Source organism: Canis lupus, chromosome 15, assembly GCF_048164855.1.
Source record: "Canis lupus baileyi chromosome 15, mCanLup2.hap1, whole genome shotgun sequence".
Classification (NCBI taxonomy): domain Eukaryota; kingdom Metazoa; phylum Chordata; class Mammalia; order Carnivora; family Canidae; genus Canis; species Canis lupus.
The window spans coordinates 45,213,810-45,237,755 of NC_132852.1; the positions used below are offsets into that span (position 1 = coordinate 45,213,810).

The 23,946-nt window shown below is 41.8% G+C and overlaps 1 protein-coding gene and 1 non-coding gene across 7 annotated transcripts in view; both read right to left on the reverse strand.

The window, feature by feature from the left end:
* The window catches only part of ACTR3B (actin related protein 3B), an 84,745-nt gene that overhangs the window by 33,405 nt on the left and 27,394 nt on the right, over nt 1-23,946 (reverse strand). For 2 of the 6 annotated variants that reach the window (XM_072776863.1, XM_072776869.1), the window contains 5 exons: nt 18,928-19,052; nt 17,897-18,007; nt 7,325-7,420; nt 5,670-5,777; nt 2,859-3,002 (listed from right to left, as the gene is read on the reverse strand). In XM_072776863.1, the coding sequence (XP_072632964.1) occupies nt 2,859-3,002; nt 5,670-5,777; nt 7,325-7,420; nt 17,897-18,007; nt 18,928-19,052 (584 nt within the window). Of the gene's footprint in view, nt 1-2,858; nt 3,003-5,669; nt 5,778-7,324; nt 7,421-8,295; nt 8,374-17,896; nt 18,008-18,927; nt 19,053-23,946 lie in introns of those variants that run through there. The other 4 variants (XM_072776868.1, XM_072776864.1, XM_072776867.1 and 1 more) reach the window with 3 other exon arrangements.
* On the reverse strand, nt 14,643-14,747 carry LOC140605566 (U6 spliceosomal RNA). Its single transcript, XR_012008206.1, has one exon. It is a non-coding gene; the product is annotated as a U6 spliceosomal RNA (small nuclear RNA).

Here is a 23,946-nt window from a genome sequence, read left to right on the forward strand (position 1 = left end):
CCTTACTCCTCTGGGGTCCCCCATGGTGCTGACCCAGGCACTCACTGCTGTCCTCCTCTGGACCAGCAGACCCTCACTGAGTGCAGTAGACTAATCCTGATGCCCACCACCATCAATGATGCGGCTGTTAACCTGCCATGCAGTCTGACATGGCACAGCCATGGGCTCTGTGACAAGTATTTACTGGGTGCCTAGGCACACGGGAGGTTCAAAGGGACAAGCATACACACAAATTCCTGACCCCAGGAGCACACACTCTGAGAGCTGAACAATAAGCAACAGCCATAATAAATAAGTAAATGACACAGTATAAGGTGATAGATGCCACTGAAAAAATAGTAAAGTCAGATGTAGCCAGGAGGACTGGGGGTCCTATATGCTGCTGCTGCAAGAGAGAGAGAGAACCTGTGGATAATCTTCATCCTGGCATTAGCGGCCAACCTGAAACGTACACAACATTCCCTCAGCATCTGGTAATGCTCAATTGGGAATCTCCGGGTGTGCCATTTGTCCTCACAGCTAACCTCAGCAAACCAACAGGTGGCACTTGGGTACCAGCTTCTGAAAGTAAGCTTCTTGTGGGCAGAGCCACGTGGGCTGTTCAACACCTGGCACGGTGTCAGGCACACAGCTGGTGCTCATTACACATTTTGGAAGTTCCTCAGGTGTTTTCCTGAGCAGGTGTTTTCCTGATATTAAGTTCAAAGTGTTTTAGAATCCCCGAAACATATTCTAATACCATCCTTAATATACTCTAGCAGAATTAGACGACCAGAAGGCAAGGTGTGTTACCACGTTGGGTTCCCTGATGCTAGAGACGGTGAATCAGTCAATACAACGTTAAATCTACCAAGCTGGAAACAAGGACGTTCAGCTGTCAGAGGCCTGATCGGTTCCTCATGGCATCTCAACTGCTCAACCGATGGCACGAAATGCCGTAGGAAAGCCAGGTGCAGTGTAGCAGTGTGAGTCTTAAATTCTGGACTCATGCTACAAGGATGGTGTGCCATGAGCTCCACGGCCTCAGGCCTGCCCATGAGCATGGGAGATGGCCACAGTAGCCACACGGCACTGGGGTACCATCCTCTTTCCAGGATCTCTTCCTTTACAGGAAGCTGAGAGGCGACAACAAACACTGGGCTAATCCACACAACCGGGCCAGCATAGCACATCTGGAGAGTATGGGAAGACTCCCAGCCTTCACACCTGAGCAGGACACATGGTCATAACCTAAATGGCAATTTCAGAATCACAACTGGACCCCAGACAGCCTGTGAGTAAAGTAAATATTTTCACAGGGACCAGGATGCACAAGTCATTTCACTCAGAAATCTTGACTAAAAATGGAACTCTCATGCTCACCAGACTGGCCCCTGAATGTCAGGGAAAGAAGTCTGATCCTGATTCACATCAGTAATAGATACAGGTGACGAAGGAACATGGGTCAAATATCCAAATCTCTTTCATTGAAGAAAGGCATGGAAAAAGGGAAAATCTTGGGAAATATTTTGGTCTCAAAACAAAGTCTTATAATACTTCTGTTAAACTCTGCCCTCGGGTTTGCTCAGGGCAAACTGTTCTAGCCCTGGAAGTACTCAATCCTGGACACTCCAGTCCCAGGGACACTGGGGCAGCTGGCCACCCTACTAGCAGGAGCCCTGGCCTATCCCAGTGACCTTGTCCTAAAAGTACCACTGTTTTTACCAAGAGTGGCATGCAAAACGTGGGAGTCCTCTCTGGTGACTTTCTTCCAACTTGCCTATTACTGGTACTTCAATGGGAGGGAAGGGGGTTCAGGCTGGCCTCCCCTTAAATTCCACTGTGCTCAGCAAGCATGTCTTCATGACATGGGAGATGCTCATGATCACATGTCACACCTCACAATTACATTTCTCTCTAAAAACAAACAAGACCCTCTCCTCTTCATGCCCATGGTAATTATTCTTGCATTACTAAAAATCTCTTGCATTTTGGCTAAAAAAATAATTTGTCCTTTTTTTGAAACCTAGAAAGAGAAGTTACTTCAAAAAGGGTCCATCAGGGGATACCTGGATGGCATCGGTTAAGCACCTGCCTTTGGCTCAGGTCATGACCTCAGAGTCCTGGAACCAAGCCCCATATCCAGCTCCCTGCTCAGCAAGGAGTCTGCTTCTCCCTCTTACCCCTGCTTGTGCTCTCTCTCTCTCTCAAAAATAAAAATTAAAAAAAAAAAAAAAAAAAAAAGACTAAACTGATGGGTCAAGTCAAATAGACCTTTTAAATAAGAACCAATGAGCCATTTTTCTTCTAATCGTACGGATTTAAATTCTAAAACTTCCTGTAACTTCTCCAGCTGAATAACCAGAGTCTAGGAAATACAGATGGTTTTTGTTTAACAACTTCAGATTTAAGAACAGTATCACTCTCCCCTGTAATTCTCAGGGCACAGAACCTCACACAACAGGTGCTAGACCACAGCCTGGGTACTGCCTGACTCTGCAGAACTCCCAATACTGCTGGTGCTGGCTCCTTAATCCAGACGTGAAGCCCAGAGGGAAGGTGCCCTCCACTACCTGAAGGTTCCATCCAATTAAATGATGCCCTACTCCGTGCACCTGTGCTCAACGCCAGCTACCAAGCTGTCCTCACTTACAGCTGGAACTTCCACAGTGTTTACATTTACAGGAAAAGGCTAAGCTTTGAGGCTTTCAGCCCCTTAACTCAAGTGGTAAACAGAGTACGACCCACATTCTCTGGAGGGAAGGGGAGGGGAGGGAAGGGGAGGGCAGGTGGGAGCAGGGGTGACAGTAGCAAGGGGAAGTGTCCAAACAACATTTCTCTCTCACCCCCAAACAGGCCCATTTCCCATCTGTTTTTACCTTAATGGCTTTTGCGGTCTCCAGTGATTGCTCAGGAGGGATTCCCACCTCCCTCTCCCTTAGCAGCTGCTGAATGAAATACGTAATATCTCTACCTGCAATCGGGATGTGTTTGATGCAGCTTCCAATGACATAACCTTCTGCCTGGGGAGGAAGGAAGGCAGAACAATGGGAATGAGTAACTCCAGCAGGGAAGAGCTCCCAGGGCTCTGGTTCCCGGCCCTCATGGTACAACAAGCATCTACGGAATCCCACTCTGGGCCTCTGGGCAGCAGCGCTCAGGGCCAGAGGTTGTTTCAAATAACTGCCCACACCATTCTGTGAACACAACCTGAGACTCTCCGTAAGGCCTGAAATGGTTACATCAGGAACGAAAAGAGGAAAAACCAGTTCATTTCCAAAAAGTCATGTTGTCAGAGCAGGAGACTTTTATGTTCCTCTAACAAAAAGGAAAAAGCTTTACCTATAAACTATTAAACCAACTATAAACCTACTTCTGTTTAACAGTCAACAATTTGGTTAAGTTCATAGGGATGAGACTCAGACAACCGAGTTCAAATCCTTGTCCCATGACTGAGTGACCACGGACAAGTGGGTCAGCCAGGTCACCCAAGGCCTTCACCACAATATGGGCAAATAGTCCTGCACGTGCTTTACAAGGGGGATGTAATGAAAGAGTAAGGCAGGCACGTAGCACCATCCGGGAGCATGTACTCGGTACTTGCTATGCGGTCCCATTTAGTGCACTCGTGAGACATAACTCTGCTAAGTTACCCTAAGCCCTGTGCTGTCTGAGGCCAGTGTTGGTCAGGGGTTGGGACCCTCTGGCTCGGCTGCACGTCTAGGGTGCCAGCAGGGGAACTGCAGCCAGGAGTTCATGCACAGGCTGCCCCAGCCCAGCCCTCATCAGCCCTGAGGGCACAGCTTGGAAGCCAAGGCTTGGGCCCACACCCTACTCGCTCTCCGGGGGCTGGTAGCCAGAGTGGAGGGCTTCCTCCCACGGGTCCAGCAGAAAGAGGGGACACCCCAGGTTCCACATCACAGCACTGGCTTCTGTGCTGCCAGCTCACCTCACCTCACAGGCAAATCGGAGCTAATGATGCCAGCACTAGACACAACACAGTCAGCAGTTAAGCTGTCAGGACAGGTGCCTGAAATCCTCTCATGTGTTTTCTGATGTACCTGAACTCTAGAAGTAAAAGATTGGGCCTCTCCACAGAGTCCAAGATATTTGTGAAATATTTTAAGATGGAAATAGAAGATATGCACAAATTATTAAAATAAAATGATCAACTTAAACTCACAAGAATACTAGCTAACACAAACTACTCACAATTATTATTTTCTATGCATTACATGTAACAGTTTCTAAAATGAAGCCGACCAGTATTAAGTATTGGTTTCATCACAGCATTAAAAACATTAAAAAAAAAAAAAACAACCCTACACGTCCAACAATAAGAAAACAAATGAGTGAATTACACCCCATACCTATATGATGGGCTATCATGCAATTATTAAATATTTCTTTACAGAATATTTAACCATAAGAAGAAACATTAGGGATAAGTCAATAAGCAAAATATGATTTCAAGATCATATTACACAATTAAGATACAAAAGTAGACTTAGAATATTCCAATTTTGCCTAAAATGTGCATATGTGTGCACCTAAGAAATAGAATCAGGAAAGCTCTCCAAACAAAAGCATAGTATGGTTCTCTGGGCAGGTTTATGGATCATATCATTTTCTTCTCCACATTTCTCTGTTTTATACAAATTTTGTACAACAAATGTAATTTTTATAATCAGAAAAAAACTGATAAAAAGACAACAGATAAAATTTTAGGACCACTTCCTCTGTGGGCCTGTACACGGTGTGAAAACTGTTTTGTTTTCTTCTCCTCATTTAAGACATGGGATGGGCCAAGCAACAGGCCCTCCAGCATGTACCCCCAGGGCTTGGTCTGCACTAAGCTTTGAGGGCACAACCTCAGAGCAAAGGCCGATGCCAGGATTTTCCAGTCAGCATCACACATCAAGTGGCACTAACACTTCACAATGACCCAGAAAAGGAGGAAGTGTGCTGAGAGGGGACTGAAGGTGCTCCCAGCTCAGATTTGCAGATGTCATCGGCTCCTGCCCCTTCTCACCCTAACCCTCTCCCTCAGGGGCCCCAGGAGGGAGCATGGGACAATGTGGTTTTTCTTCTTCCTGACTACAAATGTCTCTTGAAGCCTGAATTAGGAATCACTTCTATAATGTTTTGAAAATTAAAACCAAAAAGTGACACTGCAGAGCATTCTGCAAGTCAAAATGTACAGTCAGTCTCTCCTTCTTCGTTCTTGAATACATTTTTAAAAAAACAAGAAGTAATTCCTCTAAAGCATAAGGTGGTCAAAACCATACATATCCTGTCACAGAACACAGCGAGAATCCTTCACATGATCGTGCATCACACCAACAAGCTTAGATCCGAGATGATGTTGACCCCAGCAGTGCGGCATATAAGCCGGGAAAATTCCACGGGTGACGCTACCCCTGGAGAGGCAAGCAGAGGCCACGGAGTCCAAACCACGGCCGGCATCCTGCCTGCAGACATTTGCCACCACAAATTTAAAACTGCCAATGCCACAGTTAAAGGGCATCTGTCTTTTCTCATCTACCTGGGTTTAAAACTTATCACCTTTTCTGAGTACAGCCATGACATTTAAAGCATTTAATTACAGGAATTTTTTTCTTTAATTTCTTCCCTTACCTCAAAATTAGGTGAGGCCTACCAGAGAGTGAAGCATTGAATATCCTGCTTACCACTGGGATAGCGTGAGTGACCCCATCCCCACTGTCAATGACGATCCCGGTTAATGTACGTTCACCAACTTGTCGAGATGTCCATGATGCAGCCAAGGCCAGCACTGCCTGGATTGAAGACCCAGAAACCATTAGCACACAGAGAAATTTCCCAAGTCTGCTGCTGCTTCTCAGGCTCATCCATAGTTCTTCCTTACTCAGTCCAAGTAACCCTCAACCATCCCAACCCTCCATCTCTGCCCTCCCCAAATTCAAATTCCAAATTGCACAACACACAAATTAGTCTACCGAAACTGGACGGGTCAAGTTTCCAATAAAATAAATCAAATTTTTACAAAGGAAAGCCCATGAAAAAGGAACTTTCACTACAGAGTAAGAAGATTTTAATGTGTAAACCACCAGGAACATTCCCAGTGTGGGTCCACAGATGGGCTGCAGTAAGAAGATCACTTGTGGAATTTATTAAAAAACAAACAAACAAAACAGATTACAAGGCCTCACACCCAGAAACTCTAATTTGGTAGGACTAGGGCAGCGGTTCTCAGCCAGGGGCAATGTCATCCCCCAGGGAATCTTTGGTGATGTCTCGAACCAGTCTGGATTGTCACTTAGGGAAGGGGAGGCTTGTGGTAGTGCTTCTTCTAGGGGGTAGAGGCCAGAAATGTTAAACATCTTGCAACACACAGGACAGCCTCCATCACAGAGAACTGCCCGTTCCGGAAACCCTGGTCTGAGATGAAGCCTGAGAATCCGTACTTATATAAAACACTCTCCAGGCAGCCTTGATGCACTTGGCTGTGGTTCAGTGTTTTCTAAAGTATCTCCCTACTCCTTGCAATGTAAATAACCTAGGGGAAGAGGAGATTTCTGGTTAAATAAATTTGGAAGTGTTGGAATAAACAGATTTCTTCAATGCAGGCATTCTCAGGGCCTTTACTAATGCTACTCACTAAGAATCACCACGTGCAGGCTACCATGCATGGGATCTCCCAAATTATTTTCCTATGCAACTCCTCTTCCTTTTCTTTAAAAGGAATTAGTATGATGCAGAACACATTTTGGGAAGCACCTATCTCATTATTGCCCCAAATTTCGGCCAATTCCTTTATATAGGATCACAGGCAAATAACCACGGCCAAAACCAACAAAAACCCCCACACTGTGAACAAGTAACTTCAAAGGAAGTTCTCTAAGTTCGCGGAACCATAGGAGCCCAAAATCCATTGGGGGGGGGGGACCCCTACAAGTATAAACCCCTAAAGGCATTTATTTTCTTTTTAAATAGACTCCTTAGTATCTTTCCTCTATTATGATCAGGAGTGAAAGAAGCAAAAAAAAAAAAAAAAAAAAAAAACCACACATCTACATCCCATTCTTGTCACCTAAAGGGAAACACATTAGGTTTTAATGCATGTGAAAGCAGCCAGGTAAGTCCTGTATGGACAGTGTAAACATAAAAACATAAACCACAGAACATGTTCTCTACAGCGTTTGAGTTCAAACCCAAATGGGGTGGGGTGTGGGTGGAGGGAGAGGGAGAAGAAGGCACACACAGCCCAACTCTCCCATGGAGAGCCCTTGGAATCACCGTTTGTTTCTTCCACTATAAGACAGCTAAGGTGTGCTGGGAATTGTAAAAATAACGTTGTTTTTACCTGAACCGCAATGTAGAGTCCTGGTACATTAAATGATTCAAACATAATTTCAGCAAGATATTCTCTGTTTTCTGGCGTGTTCAGTGGAGGCTCTGTCTGTAAGAAAACATTTGCTATATTTAGTGTTCACCCAAATTTCCTGTAATTACATCAGAGACATAAAAAAATTAACCTAAAAGCATGTTAATTAGGATGCTGTACAACTCCCTAATTTTACAGATAGAGTACATTTACAGTGATTAATTAAAGAAATCTGGCTGCAGGTCTTAAAAGCTTTAAGATGGCAAAGACCTCTCTAAACATTTCTGCTCTTATTAACCACCCCAAAACAAGAACAAGTCACAGAAAAGGAAATTCCTTCTTCAATAACATAACACCTACGACACCCTGAAATGGAAAAGACCAGCAGTAAGCTGCCAATGGCAGAAAAAAACTCAACCGAGACAAGCGAAGACAGACACTAAAAGGGAACACGAGTGACTCTTGAGTCCCAGGCGAAGAATAGAGCTCTCCACAGAGGAGCAAAAGCAGCCAGCCCTGGCTTGGAACAAGAAGGTCAGTTTGAACAGAAGAGCCTGAGGAGCCTCCCAAACCCCACCTGCCCTCAGGGCAGGAGGCAGGAAAGTGCAGGCAAGGGAGCTTTACCCAGAAGTCTCCCGGTCCCCAAACCAGCCTGAACTCATACACACAGTGAGTCCAGGAAGAATTGTTCCCCTTCAGAGGTGAGGAAAGGGTGCGCAGAAACCAGCCAGACATCGTATGGAAATGCTAAAAGGAAATGAGAGGGGAAAGAGAAAATAGGAAAAACGAACGGCAGACAAAACACACATGCCCAGAAAGACATAAAGACAAAGCAAAGCAGATACAAATCAAGACCAAGAACAGCTCGAAAACTTCAAATATCTATTTTGAAATCATCATCCCCATAATCAAATAGGAGGATTATAGAAAGATAAAAAGAATAAATAAACCTGCTTTTTGTCATTCAGCAATACGGTGTGAACATTTTTCCATGTCAATAAATACGGACATACATCACATACTTAATGCTGCAAAAAGAAAAAAAGAAGAATAAATGAAAATTCTCTGGGCCTTTTGGCAAAAAAGTCCACATTACCCTTTATTATAGACTAAACTGTGTCCCCAAAATTCATATGTTGAAGCCAACCCCCAAAGTGACCATATTTGGAGACATGGCCTCTCAGGAGGTGACCATGGTTTCATGAGGGCGTAAGAGTAGAGCACCAATGCCTTCCTGAGACAAGGAAGAGATACCTGAGAGCTCTGTTTCTGCATATCAACACAGAGGAAAGACCTCATGTGCATAGCAAGAAGGTGGCCACCTGCAAGCCAGGAAGAGAGCCCTCACCAGACACAACCCTGACAACGCTGGGATCTTGGACCTAAAGCCTTCAGAACCGTGAGAACACAAATGCCTGTTAAGACACCCACCCTGTGGTATTTTGTTACAGCAGTCTGCACAGACTTTGATACCTTTCAAATGAGGAAAGTACAGCTGGCCCCAGCTATTGGCATGACTTCATGTAACACTTGGGGTCATACTTACAGTCTTCTGATCCAAGAATTCTACAACTGGCCACACTGCCAATCAAGCACATTACAAAAAGAAAACCATCCGTAAACATACAAGAACTTGGAGAAGCCCTTGGTGATTTAACTCTATTAGATGATAAAGTTCGGCCAAACAAGAAAAATGCACAAACTACAGCCAAAGACTTACAGTGAGCAATTAGTCCATTTAGGATGTAGACCTAAAGACTGCTCTTTTCTGGGATTTATAGAACAGAATGTAAATGTTATAAATTAAAACAGCAGAAATAATATCAAGCTGAAAGGTGTAACAGGAGAGAATATAAAAACAATGATACCCTCTTATCATGGAATCAAACATACTGTTTTAGACTGATTAGGTATCAGAGGCATTAGTACACCTAACATTATAAATGTCGATATCAAAACAAGCTCCAACCAAAAGCAGAAGGTAGAAGAAAGGAATATGGACTATGTACCAAATATGGAAATTTGGCACATTTCCAAAATATGGAAATTCATATTTCCATATGTCCATATTTTGGAAATGTACCAAACTGCTCATTAATCACAGCAGGAATAGTTAATCACCCCTAAACAAATACAGGGTAAGTATATACAATCATAGTTACACTGAAAAATGTTTTAAAAAATACCAAATTATTATAAAGCATACATACTCACTACAAAGCAAAGAGAAAACCAAACCAGAGTTTTAAAAAATTAATACATAAATAAAACACTTTAAACACAGAAAGTATAACATAGTGTATAATAGCTCATCAAAGAGCAAACATGTCTGTCACAGAGCAGCATGCCAGATCTATGGAGTTCAAACAAGAGCTCTGAAGTCCTGGCAGTTAGGTTAAACCCCAGCCCTAGATTTTACTGTTTGGAAAGTGATTTTCTCTTTCTGTGCGAAATTAGCACCTACCTCACAGAGGTGGAAAGATGGAGTCAAAGCAAACTGCTTATATCAACTCCTGGCATGTGGACTGTGCTCAATGAAAGTGAGTTATTATTACTAAAATAAAATCTTCAGCACACACAAGTGAGAAACTCACCTACTAAAAAGAAAAAAAGTCTCTCAGCTAAGACCATGAAACAAAATCAAATTACATTCCGCAGGTAAGAGAGCCACCTAAAGCAAGATGCTCCAGAGAGGTCAAAGGTCAGCACTGTGCATATTAGGGGATGAGAAACAACCTAAATGCCGTTGTGAAGGAAACAATTAAGTAACTTATGCCATGTCCATAATGTAGAACACTGCAGCAATTAGGAAGAATGAGCTCTATCTGCACTGTTACAAAACAATCCATGATAAACTGCTACAGAAAAGACAAAGGCGTCTCCATGTAGTCTACATTCTTAAGTGTTCTTCAGTGTCCGTGATTTTCTAACGAAAACTTCAGAAAACAGAGTTTGGGGAGTGAAACAGGGAATTCCACAGGCTCAGAGGATGCTCTGCAAAAGCAGACAAGGGCCAGAGTTCTGCTTCACAACAATGTGAACAGTTAACACTATCGAAAGACAGGTTTAAAAATGATAGGGGGAGGGGTGCCTGGGTGGCTCAGTCAGTTAAGCATCTGCCTTCCGCTCATGCTGTGATCTCAAGGGATCCCTGGGTGGCTCAGCAGTTTAGCGCCTGCCTTCAGCCCAGGGTATGATCCTGGAGTCCCAGGATCGAATCCCACGTCAGGCTCCCTGCATGGAGCCTGCTTCTTCCTCTGCCTGTGTCTCTGCCCCTCTTTCTCTGTGTCTCTCATGAATAAATAAAATCTAAAAAAAATAAAATAAAATAAAAAGGTTGTGACCTCAGGGTTCTGGGATGGAGCACCCCCCCCAATCGGGCTCCCTGCTCAGCCGGGGGTCTGCTTCCCCCTCTGCCCCTCCCCTGTTCATGCTCTCTCTCACTCACTCTCTCTCTCAAATAAATAAAATTAAATGAAAAAAAATCAGGAGAGTAAATTTCACATTAAAAACATTTTTGTCACATATTTATTTTCTTAAATAAATAAAAAAAAAAAAAAAAAAAAAAAAAAACAAGGGACGCCTGGGTGGCTCAGTGATTGAGCGTCTGCCTTTGGCTCAGGGCATGATCCCAGAGTCCCAGGATCGAGTCCCACATCGAGCTCCCAGTATGGAGCCTGCTTCTCCCTCTGCCTATGTCTCTGCCTCTCTCTCTCTCTGTCTCTCATGAATAAATAAATACAAATCTTGGAAGGAAGGAAGGAAGGAAGGAAGGAAGGAAGGAAGGAAGGAAGGAAGGAAGGAAGGAAGGAGAGAAAGAAAAGAAAAGAAAAGAAAAGAAAAGAAAAGAAAAGAAAAAAGAAAAGAAAAGAAAAGAAAAGAAAAGAAAAGAAAAGAAAAGAAAAGAAAAGAAAAGAAAAAGAAAAGAAAAGAAAGAAAGAAAGAGAAAGAAAGAAAAAACAAGGTGTACAAGTTGTATATTTTGTTACCATTCGTATAAAACAAGAGTTTGTGTGTAATCCATATGCGTGCACACAACTACCTCTGGAAAGATAAACAACTGATTAATGGAAAAAGGTGGTTTCCTCTTGGAAGAGGGTCTGGGAACCAGAACAGAGGTGAGACGGGGACATAATTTACACTGGAAATCCTTCTGCATCTTTTGAATTCTATGCTCTATGCATGTATTACCTCATCAAACAAATCTAGCAACCCACCAGCTGCCTGCTCTGGTGTAGACTCCTGCACAGCAACTGGTACAAAGCTCAAACACACTGCCACAAAGAAGTTTTAATCACTGTAATTAGAATCAATGTATTCCCTGGAAGGGAAAGAGAAAGCAATCTTAAAGCACAGGAGAGAAATAATGAAATCATACGCAGAAGCAGGTTGTAAATAAGGAATCTGAAAATCACTCAGCAATCACTTCTGGGCCTTTTGGCTAAGATCAAGTGAAAGTCACTCAACACTGTACTACTTATGTGAAGTACCCACCTCAAAGGGTGGAGAGTAAGTTTGTTAATACCTGTAAAGTATCCAGCACATGGTTAATGCTATAAATGTTAGTGTTTATTGTTAGAGATTTCTTTCATTTAAAGCACATGATCAATGGCAGCAGTCCAACAATATTGGCTACAATATCTCTTGCTTAAGGAACTTCCTATCCACCTGAAAAATGGGCCTAATATGTATCTACCTCAAGGTTGTTGGTGGAATTAAATAAACGAGTTAATATGTGTAAACACTGGAGGGTGAAGCCTGGGCACTCAGCACATACTCAAGAAATTCACCTATAAGTGTCAAAAAATGCTATTCATACTAGCAGAAATAACATACATTGACTAGAGAGATCTATCTTTTTTTCTATACTTTTTTTCTCACCTGGAACAGGAATCTAAGCACTTGTAATAATAAATTGTTTAAAAAAAAGGGGGGGGGGGTGGCGGCATTTAATGGAAGAGAGACAGCATTGGGAGAGAAAAGGTTTAAAAGGTCTGAAGAGCATGAGCGCAGGTCACATAGGTCAGGGAGTGCTTCCTGCCCACCAGGTAAGAGCTCCCTATGTGGTCTGGAGCAAAAGGTGAGCCTACAGATTAACTCTGGCTCCCAAGATCTTTCCTGGGTTTTAAGTCCAGTGTCAAATCATGTTCCAAATAAACCCCAAATGGATAAAGATTTGTGTTTAATATATGTTAAAGTGATAGATGTTCAAAAAAACATAGCCTACAAAGGCAAGAAAAAAAATCAACTGAGAAAAACACATCTGGTGCTGACAAAACCTTCCTACTATATGCAAGAGCTCAGAGGACAGACAAAACATGCATACAGTGGGATCTTAGTCCTAAAAAGGAAGAATATGCAGATACCAGCTATAACATGGAGGACATCAGGCTGAGAGGCAGAAGCCAGTGACAGAAGGACAAACCCTATGTGATTCCATGTATGTGAGGGCCCTGGAGCGGTCAGATTTCACAGATACGGAGGGTAGCAGGGTGAGGGCCAGGGGCTGGCAGATGGCGACTGGGATGAGTGTTTAATGGGACCGTTTCAGTTTGGGACGATGAGAAGTTCTGGATGAGATGGTAATGATGGTTGCACAACAGTGTGAATGTACTTAATGCCCCAAACTGTACATTACAAAATGGTTACAATGATAAAATTTACAGTGTGTACCTTCTATCACAAAAAAAGAATTCTAAGAAAAAAGTTCATTGGAATCAGCTGTGAGAGAAGCAACAGCGATGCTGAAATGCACAAGAGCACAGAACATGAATGGCAACTCATGGGAGGAAATAAAACTAATACATGCATGAAAAAATGTTTATGGTCCAAGTTCTCAAAAAATGCAAATTAAAAACAAATCGAATCTTTATCACATCAAATAATGAAAAATGGTATCAACCAACACTGACAGGTGCGCACAGTGGCCTCTGTACACTGCAGATAGAGCATGAGATGGTAAGCTGAAGACTCATACGGTATTAATACTTCTAGACCCCAAAATCAAACACAGAGTTATAGAAAAAAAATGTTATAAATGTAGAAACTGTATGTGCCAAGATAGTTTCTAGTAAAAATCAAGAAACTGGAAACATAGTAAACATCTACAAAGAGCAGAACCGCTCACCAGACTCAGACAAGAAGCCTCCCCTAAACAGATGGAAGCCCTGCAGGGAGGGGGAGAGATGGGGCATGTGCTGCGTGTGCATCATCTGCACATGGGAGCGCAAGGGTTACATGGAAAGATGGCAGGTGTTAAGAATTCCAAGCAGCGTCCCAGAGAGCACCTCTGAACATTGTCCTGCCCACAAATCTGTAAAGGAAGAAAATCTTGCCACAGCAGGTGAAGCTGGGGGGGGGGGGGGGGGGGGGTGGAGTTTCAGTGAAACTCCCAAGACAACCTCCTGACTGCTGCTAGATCTACACCCGGGAGAGACGCAACAGGGGCAGGACAGCACACCGCACAGGAGGAAGCACACTGTGGCCTGTGGGCTCCCCAGGGCAGGTGGCGCTCTCTGTACAGGCAGCATCCAGCCAAGATTTCAGAAACAGCTAGATTCTTGTTTTGCCACCTTTGCCACCGTGCTCACACCTGTGGTCACGTTTATCTCCATTCTCCCCACCGCCACACTGACGAAACAGCAATCACTCATAGATAGGAGGTGGCCACGAGCCCACAGGAAAAGCATTTCCTACATGTCCTTGTGGACAGGGGCGACCAAGTGAGCAAGTTCAGGCCAATAAGAAGCAATAGCTGATAGTTAGTGCATGGCTTCTAGGAAAGCTCCTTATAAAGTTAGGACTTGAGGAGTAGACTCCTCCTTACCCTTAACCCCTCCTTCTCTCCTGGAATACAGATGTGATGACTGGAGCTGCAGTAGCCAACTTGTGATCAAGAGGCATCCTTAGAATAGAAGCCATATGCTCAAGATACTGAAGCCCAGAGATCTCCAATAATACCAGAGAACTACCATACCAGCACTGGCCTCCCTACTATTTCTATCAAAGAAAAATAAAACCCCTAACTTGTTTAAATGACTGTTTTTTACACTTCTATTACTTGCTGCCAAACAATTCACCACCTGTGAAGAATTTACACTAAAATCTATGTATTTCCATTTAAGGGAATGTTTATGGTATAATTAGGTTCACCTGGTTCTTGAATCAAATTCAGCATTAAGGGCAACATCCTCAAGGGTTCTGAGAAACATAATCACAAATTCATTTCTTCCTCAATCCTCCATTTCTCCTATGCTTCCTACCAGTAGCTGTTCCTTTAAGAGATCAATTTATTTATTTTAAATAGGAACACTTCACGAATTTGCATGTCATCCCTCCACAGGGGCCATGCTAATCTTCTCTGTATCATTACCACATTAGTGTACACTCTGCCAAAGCTAGCACAGATCAATTTAAATACAACTTTCCCAACATTATGTAGAACAAGATCTAAAATACAAGTATTGTTTTTATTATCTTTAAATACTGAAGCATATGATTAAAACATCACACGAATAAATGTTTTTATCCATAACAATGGTAAAATATAATCTGGTATTGATTTAGAAATGAATAATTAATCAGTACCATAAAAATTAACCCATATTTCTAGATAAAGATAGCAAAATAAACACATGTACATAATATTGCTCCACTCCCATATGCCTCTATAACGGCAATAAAGAAACCTTTCTAAAAATATAAATCCTCAAGAAAGGCAGAGTGGGAGAGGAAAATACGCTGGAATCTGGAAAGCACATGGCCAGTGGTGACTAACTCAGCAAACCCAATTAAGTCAAGCTCTGCACTGGCTGGTGGCTACTGTACTGGACGAGCAGGTCCAAATCATCCTGAGAACCAGGAAGGAGACTATTATAACAAGTCAGGAGTACCATGTGTGACCATTACTTTTATGTCTCAACTTCACTGGTCTTAAGGATGCACAGAGAGCTGGTTTAAACAGTATCTCTGGGCGTGCTATGAGGCTGTTTCTGCAGGAGATTAGCATTCAGCCGACTAAGAACTGTCCTCAATAATGTGTATGCAACCAGAATAGAACAAAAAGACAGAAGATGGGTGATTCTCTCTCTCTCCCTCCTCCTTCCCACCTTACCTCTCTCCCCCTGCCTCTCCCTCCCTCTCCCCACCCTCTCAGTTGGGATGTCCATCCTCCCTGCTCTTGGACACTGGAGCTCCTTTTTCTCAGGCTTCTTGAGCAGCATGTGCTGCTTGCTCATTCTTGCTTGATTCATATTCAAAAAGTTTGCAAATCTCTTCTGAAGTTATAACTCAATTTCTACTCAAAAGCACTGCAATTCTTTAAAATACACGATTCTATTTTGAACTCTGGGCAACTCAGTATTGAAAAGAGTACAGTTCCCATTTGCTATCTGCTCATTCCACATGACCAATTTGACTTGAGTCTCTGAAACTTCTTGAAAAATATAAGCTGTAATGAGCTCATCCTCACCCTGTATGTTCAGATGTCTGCTCACTGCAGTCAGAAAGAACAATTCTGTGAGCTACTGAGGGACCTATAATCTATACCTCTGAGACTCCCTAACACCAAAAACCTCTCATCTGATGCAGCGGTTCAGTAAATGTCTTCAATTAACTTCTGTGACTTGGCCATAAATCTCTATTCTTGCTTTACTTCCCTTTAACTGTCCCATTAACTGATGATTAAGGGTATAAACCTGAAAGAAATTTACCATTCTCACCACTTCCTCAAGCACCTCCTGCAACAAATGGACTTACAGAATTGAAAGCACAATGAACAGAGTATAATATTTTCTTATCTTCAATTTAATAAACTTGATTTTTTTTTAACATTCATTACAGATACTCATTTTTGGCAAAAGTTTGCTTTTCCATATGCAAACACCTCCATTTCCTGTGTTTTTTTTTTTTTACCTTACTGGCCTATATCTATGCCAGCTAAATCAGAAAAAAATTTCTTTTAGGAGAAACTTCCTGTGTGGCTACTTCCTGGTGGTACATGTTTGCTCCACAGGCCTGCTCTGCCTAGAGTGAGAAGGATGGCTCCTAGCATAGCAAGCCAGGGCAGACAGAAGGAAGCAGCTGGGCACAATGCCTGGCCCTAAAATCCTATCCAACAGGTAGTTATGTGATGTGCAGGAGAAGGAAAAATGCCAAATATGACAGGTTGGGAACCTGTGATTTGTTTTGGCTATAAAGACAAAGCCACTCAGACACTGTCAGTTTCCTGGCTCCAATATCTTACATAAACCACTATATACACAGAATGTAGAAAATGTACAATGGCCTGTAAAACACAGGACCCATAGTTGGCAATTCCCAGTTGTGAAGGTACAACCAGAAAAAAGATCAGAGCACTTTCTACTTTCAAGAACTTGCTTTAAAATAGATATTAAATATATGGATTCCACTAACTACCATAATAGCCTTATAGCTACCACATTTTAAGTCTGATGATTCTAAAGAACACTCCATATTTAACATTAGGAAGAATTACGTAATTGGATCTAGGACCATTTGACGACAATATACTTGCATGGAAAAAATCCAAAGCTAAATTACATATGTTTTAATATGCAGCTTCTGTTACATGCAACTGCTCTTTATATATATTAAAGTATTATGAACATGTAATTAATTTTAACTTAAAAAGAACATTTCATGGGAGGAAACACATAATGTTGAGTAGAACTAGAAAAGATTCTATAACCAAGAGACATTTCTCATTTCTCTGCAATGTTTTATTTGCACAAGACCAATTAAGTACCGTAATCAGGGCCCATAACTCAGCTCAACTTTATTTTATAGTAAGATTTAAACCCTGAGGCACCTGGCTGGTTCAGTCAGAAGAGCATGAGCCTCTTGATCTCAAAAGTCATGAGTTCAAGCTCCACAGAGTGTAGAGATTACTTAAGAATAAACAAATTAAATAAACTAAAAGGGACTCCTAATTCTTACGAAGTGCTTCAACCTCTGAAAGTATATAAACCAAGAGGTGGCACAAAGGGGCTTGGGTGGTCACCCTGGGGGCCTGCAGAAAACCAACACAAGAAGCCCCACTGGAGCCCTAGGGTACCCAGCCTGGGAACCACCCCACTCTGGCCTTCCTGTGCTGAGAGACAATGAGCCCCCTCAGATTTTAGACGCTTCTGTTGAGCCTTCTGTTACTTGCCAAAAAAGCACCCAATTCATACAAATAGATTTAACAAGAATTAAAAACTCTCCAGAGAAGAATATCTTGAGTTTAAAATCTAAGATAGCTCAGTGGTTGAGCGTCTGCCTTTGCCTCAGGTCATGATCCCGGGGTCCTGGGATCCAGTCCTGCATGGGGCTCCCTACTCAACGGGAGCCTGCTTCTCCCTCTGCTCCTCTCCCCTGCTCATGCTCGCTCTCACTATCCTTCTCACTCTCTCAAATAATAAAATCTTTAAAATCTTTAAAAATTTTTAAAATAAATAAGAATAAAAAATACAATCTAAGTAATCTGAAAAAATAAAATCTAAGTAACTTGGAATATTGAGGGATATAGTCCTCTTAGCTGCAGTTACTCACCATTAAAAAGTAATGATCCTCAGGCTCAGCTCGAAGATACTTAAAAATCACTTGTTCCATGAACCTTTCCATAAGATCCCAGTCCTCAATAATTCCATGTCTTATTGGCCACTATGGCAAGAGAGAGCAGAACACATCAAGCTTGAGCTCACAGCAGTAAGAGCAGGAGCCCAACAACGCTGGCCCAGGACAGGCTGGCCTGGTAGGCAGCACGGCCTGGTGCACAGGCACTGATGCTCATTCATGGGAAGAAATAAGAGGCACATTAGCAGAAACATTCACTATACTACAGTTGATACTCTACTGTGCCCACCTCTAAGCATGAAGAACCATCTTTACTGTGGGTAACAGATGGAAAAGTGCACACCATCCACTGCGCACTTCAATCTGGAGCTTTTTTTTTTCTAGAACAAATGTCTACTTAATTTTTGTCCTTTTTTTTCCCCTAAATTAATCAATCTGTAACTTCCCATATCTGACAGGTTAATTAATCAACCTGAAATTTTCCACAGGAGCAGATCTTGTTTTTGCGTGTAACCCAGCACTGCCTGTGTCAGTTCTACCTTCCAGAGTTCTGTAAGTTCACTGGATTCCCTGCATCAAAAATACCCCATTCAAAAACAACAAACCTTCTTTTAAAACATAAGAATAAAAAATATAGGGCAGCCTGGGTGGCTCAGCGGTTTAGCGCTGCCTTCAGCCCAGAGTGTGATCCTGGAGACCTGGGATCAAGTCCCACATCAGGCCCCCTACTTGGAGACTGCTTCTCCCTCTGCCTGTGTCTCTGCCTCTCTCTCTCTCTGTGTGTCTCTCTCATGAATAAATAGTCTTTAAAAAAATAAAAAATAAAAATATGCCCATAGCCCATAAAGTACAATTTCTAAAAAAAAAATAAAATAAATAAAATAAATAAAATAAATAAAATAAATAAAAAAAACAATTTCTAGATAATCTGCCATTCTGCACTATTCATTCCACTGCTCTGCTCTTGGCTACACAGTTAAAGAAGTAAATTCCTCTGAGGAGCTCACCTTCGTGGCATACGTGGGCTTATCTATGGCCTCATCCCCTATGAAAAAGTCCAGGTCGTCGACTCCCCTCAACACCCTCCTCTGGGCTTGATCAACTACCTTTGCCGACTCTCTGATGGCAATACCTTAAAAAAAAAAAAAAAGCACAAAGACTTCCATCACTATTCACATTAAAGGATAATATAATCCCCATGTATGTACAAGCACATTTTCAATGTTAGGGTTTTATTGGGGGTGGAGGCAGTTCACAGAAAAGACAATATCAATGAGTACATAAAATACAGGAACGAGTTTTATGTTGCAGTGTTATTTTTAAAATGGTACAAAGGAACTTAGCTGATCTGCCTTTAATCAGACAGAAATGACATCACTAAATCTCTTACTTTCACCTAAAGAAATCCTTCAAGATAGTAAATGAAATGCCCATGGACTGTATTATAGGCTCCAAATTTTAAAATACAATACAGAAGTAGACAAAGTTAAAGATATGATAAAAAGAGAAAACTGAAAAATAATACCTATACACTCTAAGTCATTTTACCAAAACTCTGTATCAGACAGATTTAAAATACGTATTTTTAATCTTATTATAGAAAGATAACTGATTACATTAGGAGGAAAATAAAGAGATTGGTGGTGAATATCCACTGTGAAAAGTACAATAATCAAACAGCTGTATTAGGTAAACGTATCAATGCTTTTATGATACATTATTGTAATAAGAGTTTAACCTTGACATTTGGGAATATACTTAGTAAATAAACACACAGGACTCCACTCTAGAATTTAACATCTAATGAAATGTGGAAGCTTCACAAAGATTCAATTCTCCATTTAAATTCCTAACCCCTGGACACCTGGGTGGCTCAATTGGTTAAGCGTCTATTTTCGGCTCAGGTCATGATCCCAGCGTCCTGGGATTGAGCTTCCTGCTCAGCATGGAGTCTGCGTCCCTTTTCCTCTGCCCCTCTCCCTGTTTATGCTCACTCTCACTATCTCAAATAAATAAATTCCTAACCTCTGGTCTAACCGCTGAGCTCCCATTAACTCATCTTCACCAAATTTATTCCAAATTATTTTTAAAGCAGACTATCTGAAATCCCCAATTTATTACAAATGAAGAATCACAATAAAGATATACAAGTGAATTTGAATTCTTTTCCTCAGAAAGGCATTGTTTGCAGTAACAGGTGGAAGAGGTGAAAAGGAAAAGGTCCAGGAAAGAAACCACTCTTCCCACCTCCTTTCCTCACTCCAACTCACTGCCACGTTTGGACTCAAAGCTTCTGAGTTACAAAAGGGGGCACAAATGTAAGGGACAGGATTTCTGCAAGACTGAAGAAGCAGGTGTGGTGTGAAAATGCCAGGGGCAGAGCCTAGTGAGTGTGTTCATGCCAAAGCCGGTAAGCATGTCCAGAGCCCTGAGGCTGGCAACAGGGCAGAAAAGTCTGATGGGCCCTACCTGACTGAGGCGATCTGTAGAAACAAACAAAACGACCTCCAAAAACTGACCACGCCACTCAATGGCACAGGGACAGACCTCACACAGAACCATCTGATGCCCCCCCCCCAAAAAAAGAACCATCTGATGCACACATCATGTATTACAAAGGGCCCCTAGCAAGATGGCTTGAAGCAGACCTCAAAGTCTTCATGCAGTGTGCCAGTACAAGTGACAGATTCTATCCTCTGGGCAAGATCAAACTTAATTATGCATGAATTTAGAATTAAACTGCCAAGTCAAAATAAAAAATTGTGAAGAGACAAGGGCAAAAAGATTCCGCAATTCATGACATCATTCAAATTTACCAAGAATTTGGGGGCAATATATTAACCACAAAAAAAAAATCACCACCTTGAGGGAAAAAATGCCAAACTTTGTGAGGTGACACTACCACACTCAAAAACCTAAATGAAAACAAGGTAAATCTTATCCCTCCGAAAAAGGCAAAGTACTCTGGCCCTTGGGATGCCTAAGTGGCTCAGCAGTTGAGCATCTGCCATCAGCTCAGGTGGTGATCCCAGGGTCCTGGGATTGAGTCCCACACTGGGCTCCCCACGGGGAGCCTGCTTCTCCCTCTGCCTATGTCTCTACCTCTGTGTGTCTCTCATGAATAAATAAATAAAATCTTTAAAAACAACAACAACAACAACAACAAAGTACTCTGGCCCCAAATCATAGCAGATCTATGTTTTAGTGGCCATCAGAAATAAGAAAAATTTTAAAAACCATAAAGTATACTTCTTTTAAACATTATTAACTATTATACATGAAGCAACTGAATCCATGAAACAGAATAAAGGTATATAGAGCTTATATTCAACATCTTTTGTTTATGCCCATGAAAAGCAAGATGTGGTCCAAACAGTCCTTATGAACATGACAGAGAACTGTGTCTAAGAGAGTAGCTATCAAAGACTTATCTATGAGTATTCAGATTGTGTGACTCATTGCAGAGTAAGGCCACGTCACCCCAGCAGCAATCTCCAGCCTTCCGCAACATATGGTAATAGACCCTGACTCAGGTGTGAGTAGGGAAGACTCTGAGATCGGAAGACAATGAATATAACAAATAATGGAGTCAACTGGTTACACATAGGTGGCCTCTCCACACAATGGAATATAATATAGCCATGGAAAAAAATGAAGCAGGTCTTCATATATTTATTTTAAAAGGATCACTAAGGTGTGGTGTTATGTGAAAAAACACAAGGTGCAAAACAGTGGATATGCATGAAAGATGTCTGTGAATACCTGCTGGTATGTGCAGATTATCTCAGGAAGAACACACAAGAAACCAGAAATGACCATTGTTATCTAAGAGGGGAAGTTAGTAGGAGACGTTAATTTTCTGTGTGTATCCTTTATACCATTTAACTTTCATGGTATATGAATATATTATCTACAAAATTAATTAAACTTGGACTTCTGCTTCTGCAAGGATAGAGTTAACATATTTTTCTGCTGCTCTCACTAAATACAGCCGGAATCCCTGGACTTTATGTACAAAAGAAACATAAAGGCTGAAGAGTGAAGAGCAGGCTGACTGGCTGGGGACTGCAGGACCCCAGGACCAACACAGTGGTGAGTTTCCTGGGTCTTTTTTTCATCTCATATGGTCCATACTGGGTGCTGGGGAAGCTGGCAACCCAGGACCACCAATGAGTTCAAAACAAAAAAGGAAAAAAAAAATAAAAATAAAAATAAAAAAAATAAAAATAAACAAAAAAGGTACCTCCAAAAAATCCTGCTATCTCCAGCCAAAGAAGATAAAAGGGGCAATCTAAAAAGATTTAAAAAAATAATAATAATAAACTTCTAAACAATATCTGCTTGACTCTAGTCAAACACCATAGCACAGATGCTCCATAGGGAAGCTGGCCTTCCATCCTACTCAGCAGAATCAACCCATCCCTCTGCTTCCATGCTTGAGTTTCTTCAGAGAAGGCCTAGTAGAAAGTCAAGACTTCCATCACCATGTGCCCCCGTCCCTCCTGGCCAGGATACTACCTGCTGAGGCCGAGTGTGGAGGCTGAGCTCCCATCTTAGTGAGCAGTAACAAGGAGCCCTCTCCCACAGTGTGTCAACAGAGGCCAAGAGAAGATCCTGAGCTTCAACCCCAAACTGGCAACCACATGGGGCATCCCCCTTTCCTTGCTGGAGCAGTATCAGAAATGACCTGCTAAAATGTCAGATTTAAACAAGACCCAGAATCTCAGAATATATCTTAAATGTCCATGTTTCAATAAAAATAATCCTCACCATAGCTAGAACAAGAAACACCTCAGCTGAAATGAAAAAAGACAATCAACAAATACCAACACCAAGATGACACAGATAAAGGAATTATTAAACAAGATTTCAGGAGCCATCTTACAACACCTCAATGAGCAATTACAAACACATTCGAAACAATGGAAATACAAGGAAGTCTCAGCAAAGAAACACAACATGAAAAGCAAAGATAGAAGACAGAGACAAAACTGCACAGAAATCTTGGAACTAAAAAAACACAATACCTGTAATAAATATCTCAGTGGATGAATTCAATAGCAGAAAAGGATAGAGGAGGGGATCCCTGGGTGGCTCAGCGGTTTAGCGCCTGCCATTGGCTCAGGGTGTGATCCTGGAGTCCTGGGATCAAGTCCCGCATCAGACTCCCTGCATGGAGCCTGCTTCTTCCTCTGCCTGTGTCTCTGCCTCTCTTTCTCTCTCTCTCTCTCTCTCTGTCTCTCATGAATAAATAAATAAAATCTTTAAAAAAAGAAGAAAAGAAAAGGATAGAGAAAAGAATCACTGATCTCAAAGATATAATAGAAATTATCCAATCTGAACAACAAAGAAAACAGACTAAAAAGCAAATGAACTGGGCCTCAGGAACATGTAAGATATATAATAAAGCATGAGCATTCGTGCATTCCAAGTCCCAAAAGGAGAAGAAAAAGGAGGTGGGGCTGGAAACGTACTCAAAGAAATAATGGCTAAAAATCTGCCAAATTTGACTAAAAAAAGACATAAGCCTACAGATTCAACACTGAACAAACCCCAAACAGAATAAACCCAAAGAAACCCATGCCAAGACATATTACAGCCAAACTTCTAAAAACTGAAGACTGAAGAAAAAATTCTGAAAGCCTCCAACAAATTTCACATCAGAAATTGGGGCACCCAGAAAAAAATGGCGTATTTTTCACTTGCTGAGAGAACTGTCCACTCAGAATTCTATATTCAGCCAAAATATCCCTCAAAAATGCAGGGCAAATCAAGACATTCTCAGATAAACAAAAGCCAACAGAATTTGTCGTCAGCATACCTACTTGGAAAGAATGGCTCAAGAAAGTTCTCTAAACAGAGAGGAAATGAGAATCTTGGAACATCAGGAGGAAAGAAAAATGGAAAGAGCAAAAATAAGCATTACTTTTCTTCTCCTCTCGAGTTTTTCTAAATTATGTTTGGCAGTTAAAGCAAAAATCATAACATTGATGTCCTTCTCAATGTATGAAGAATTATTTGAGACA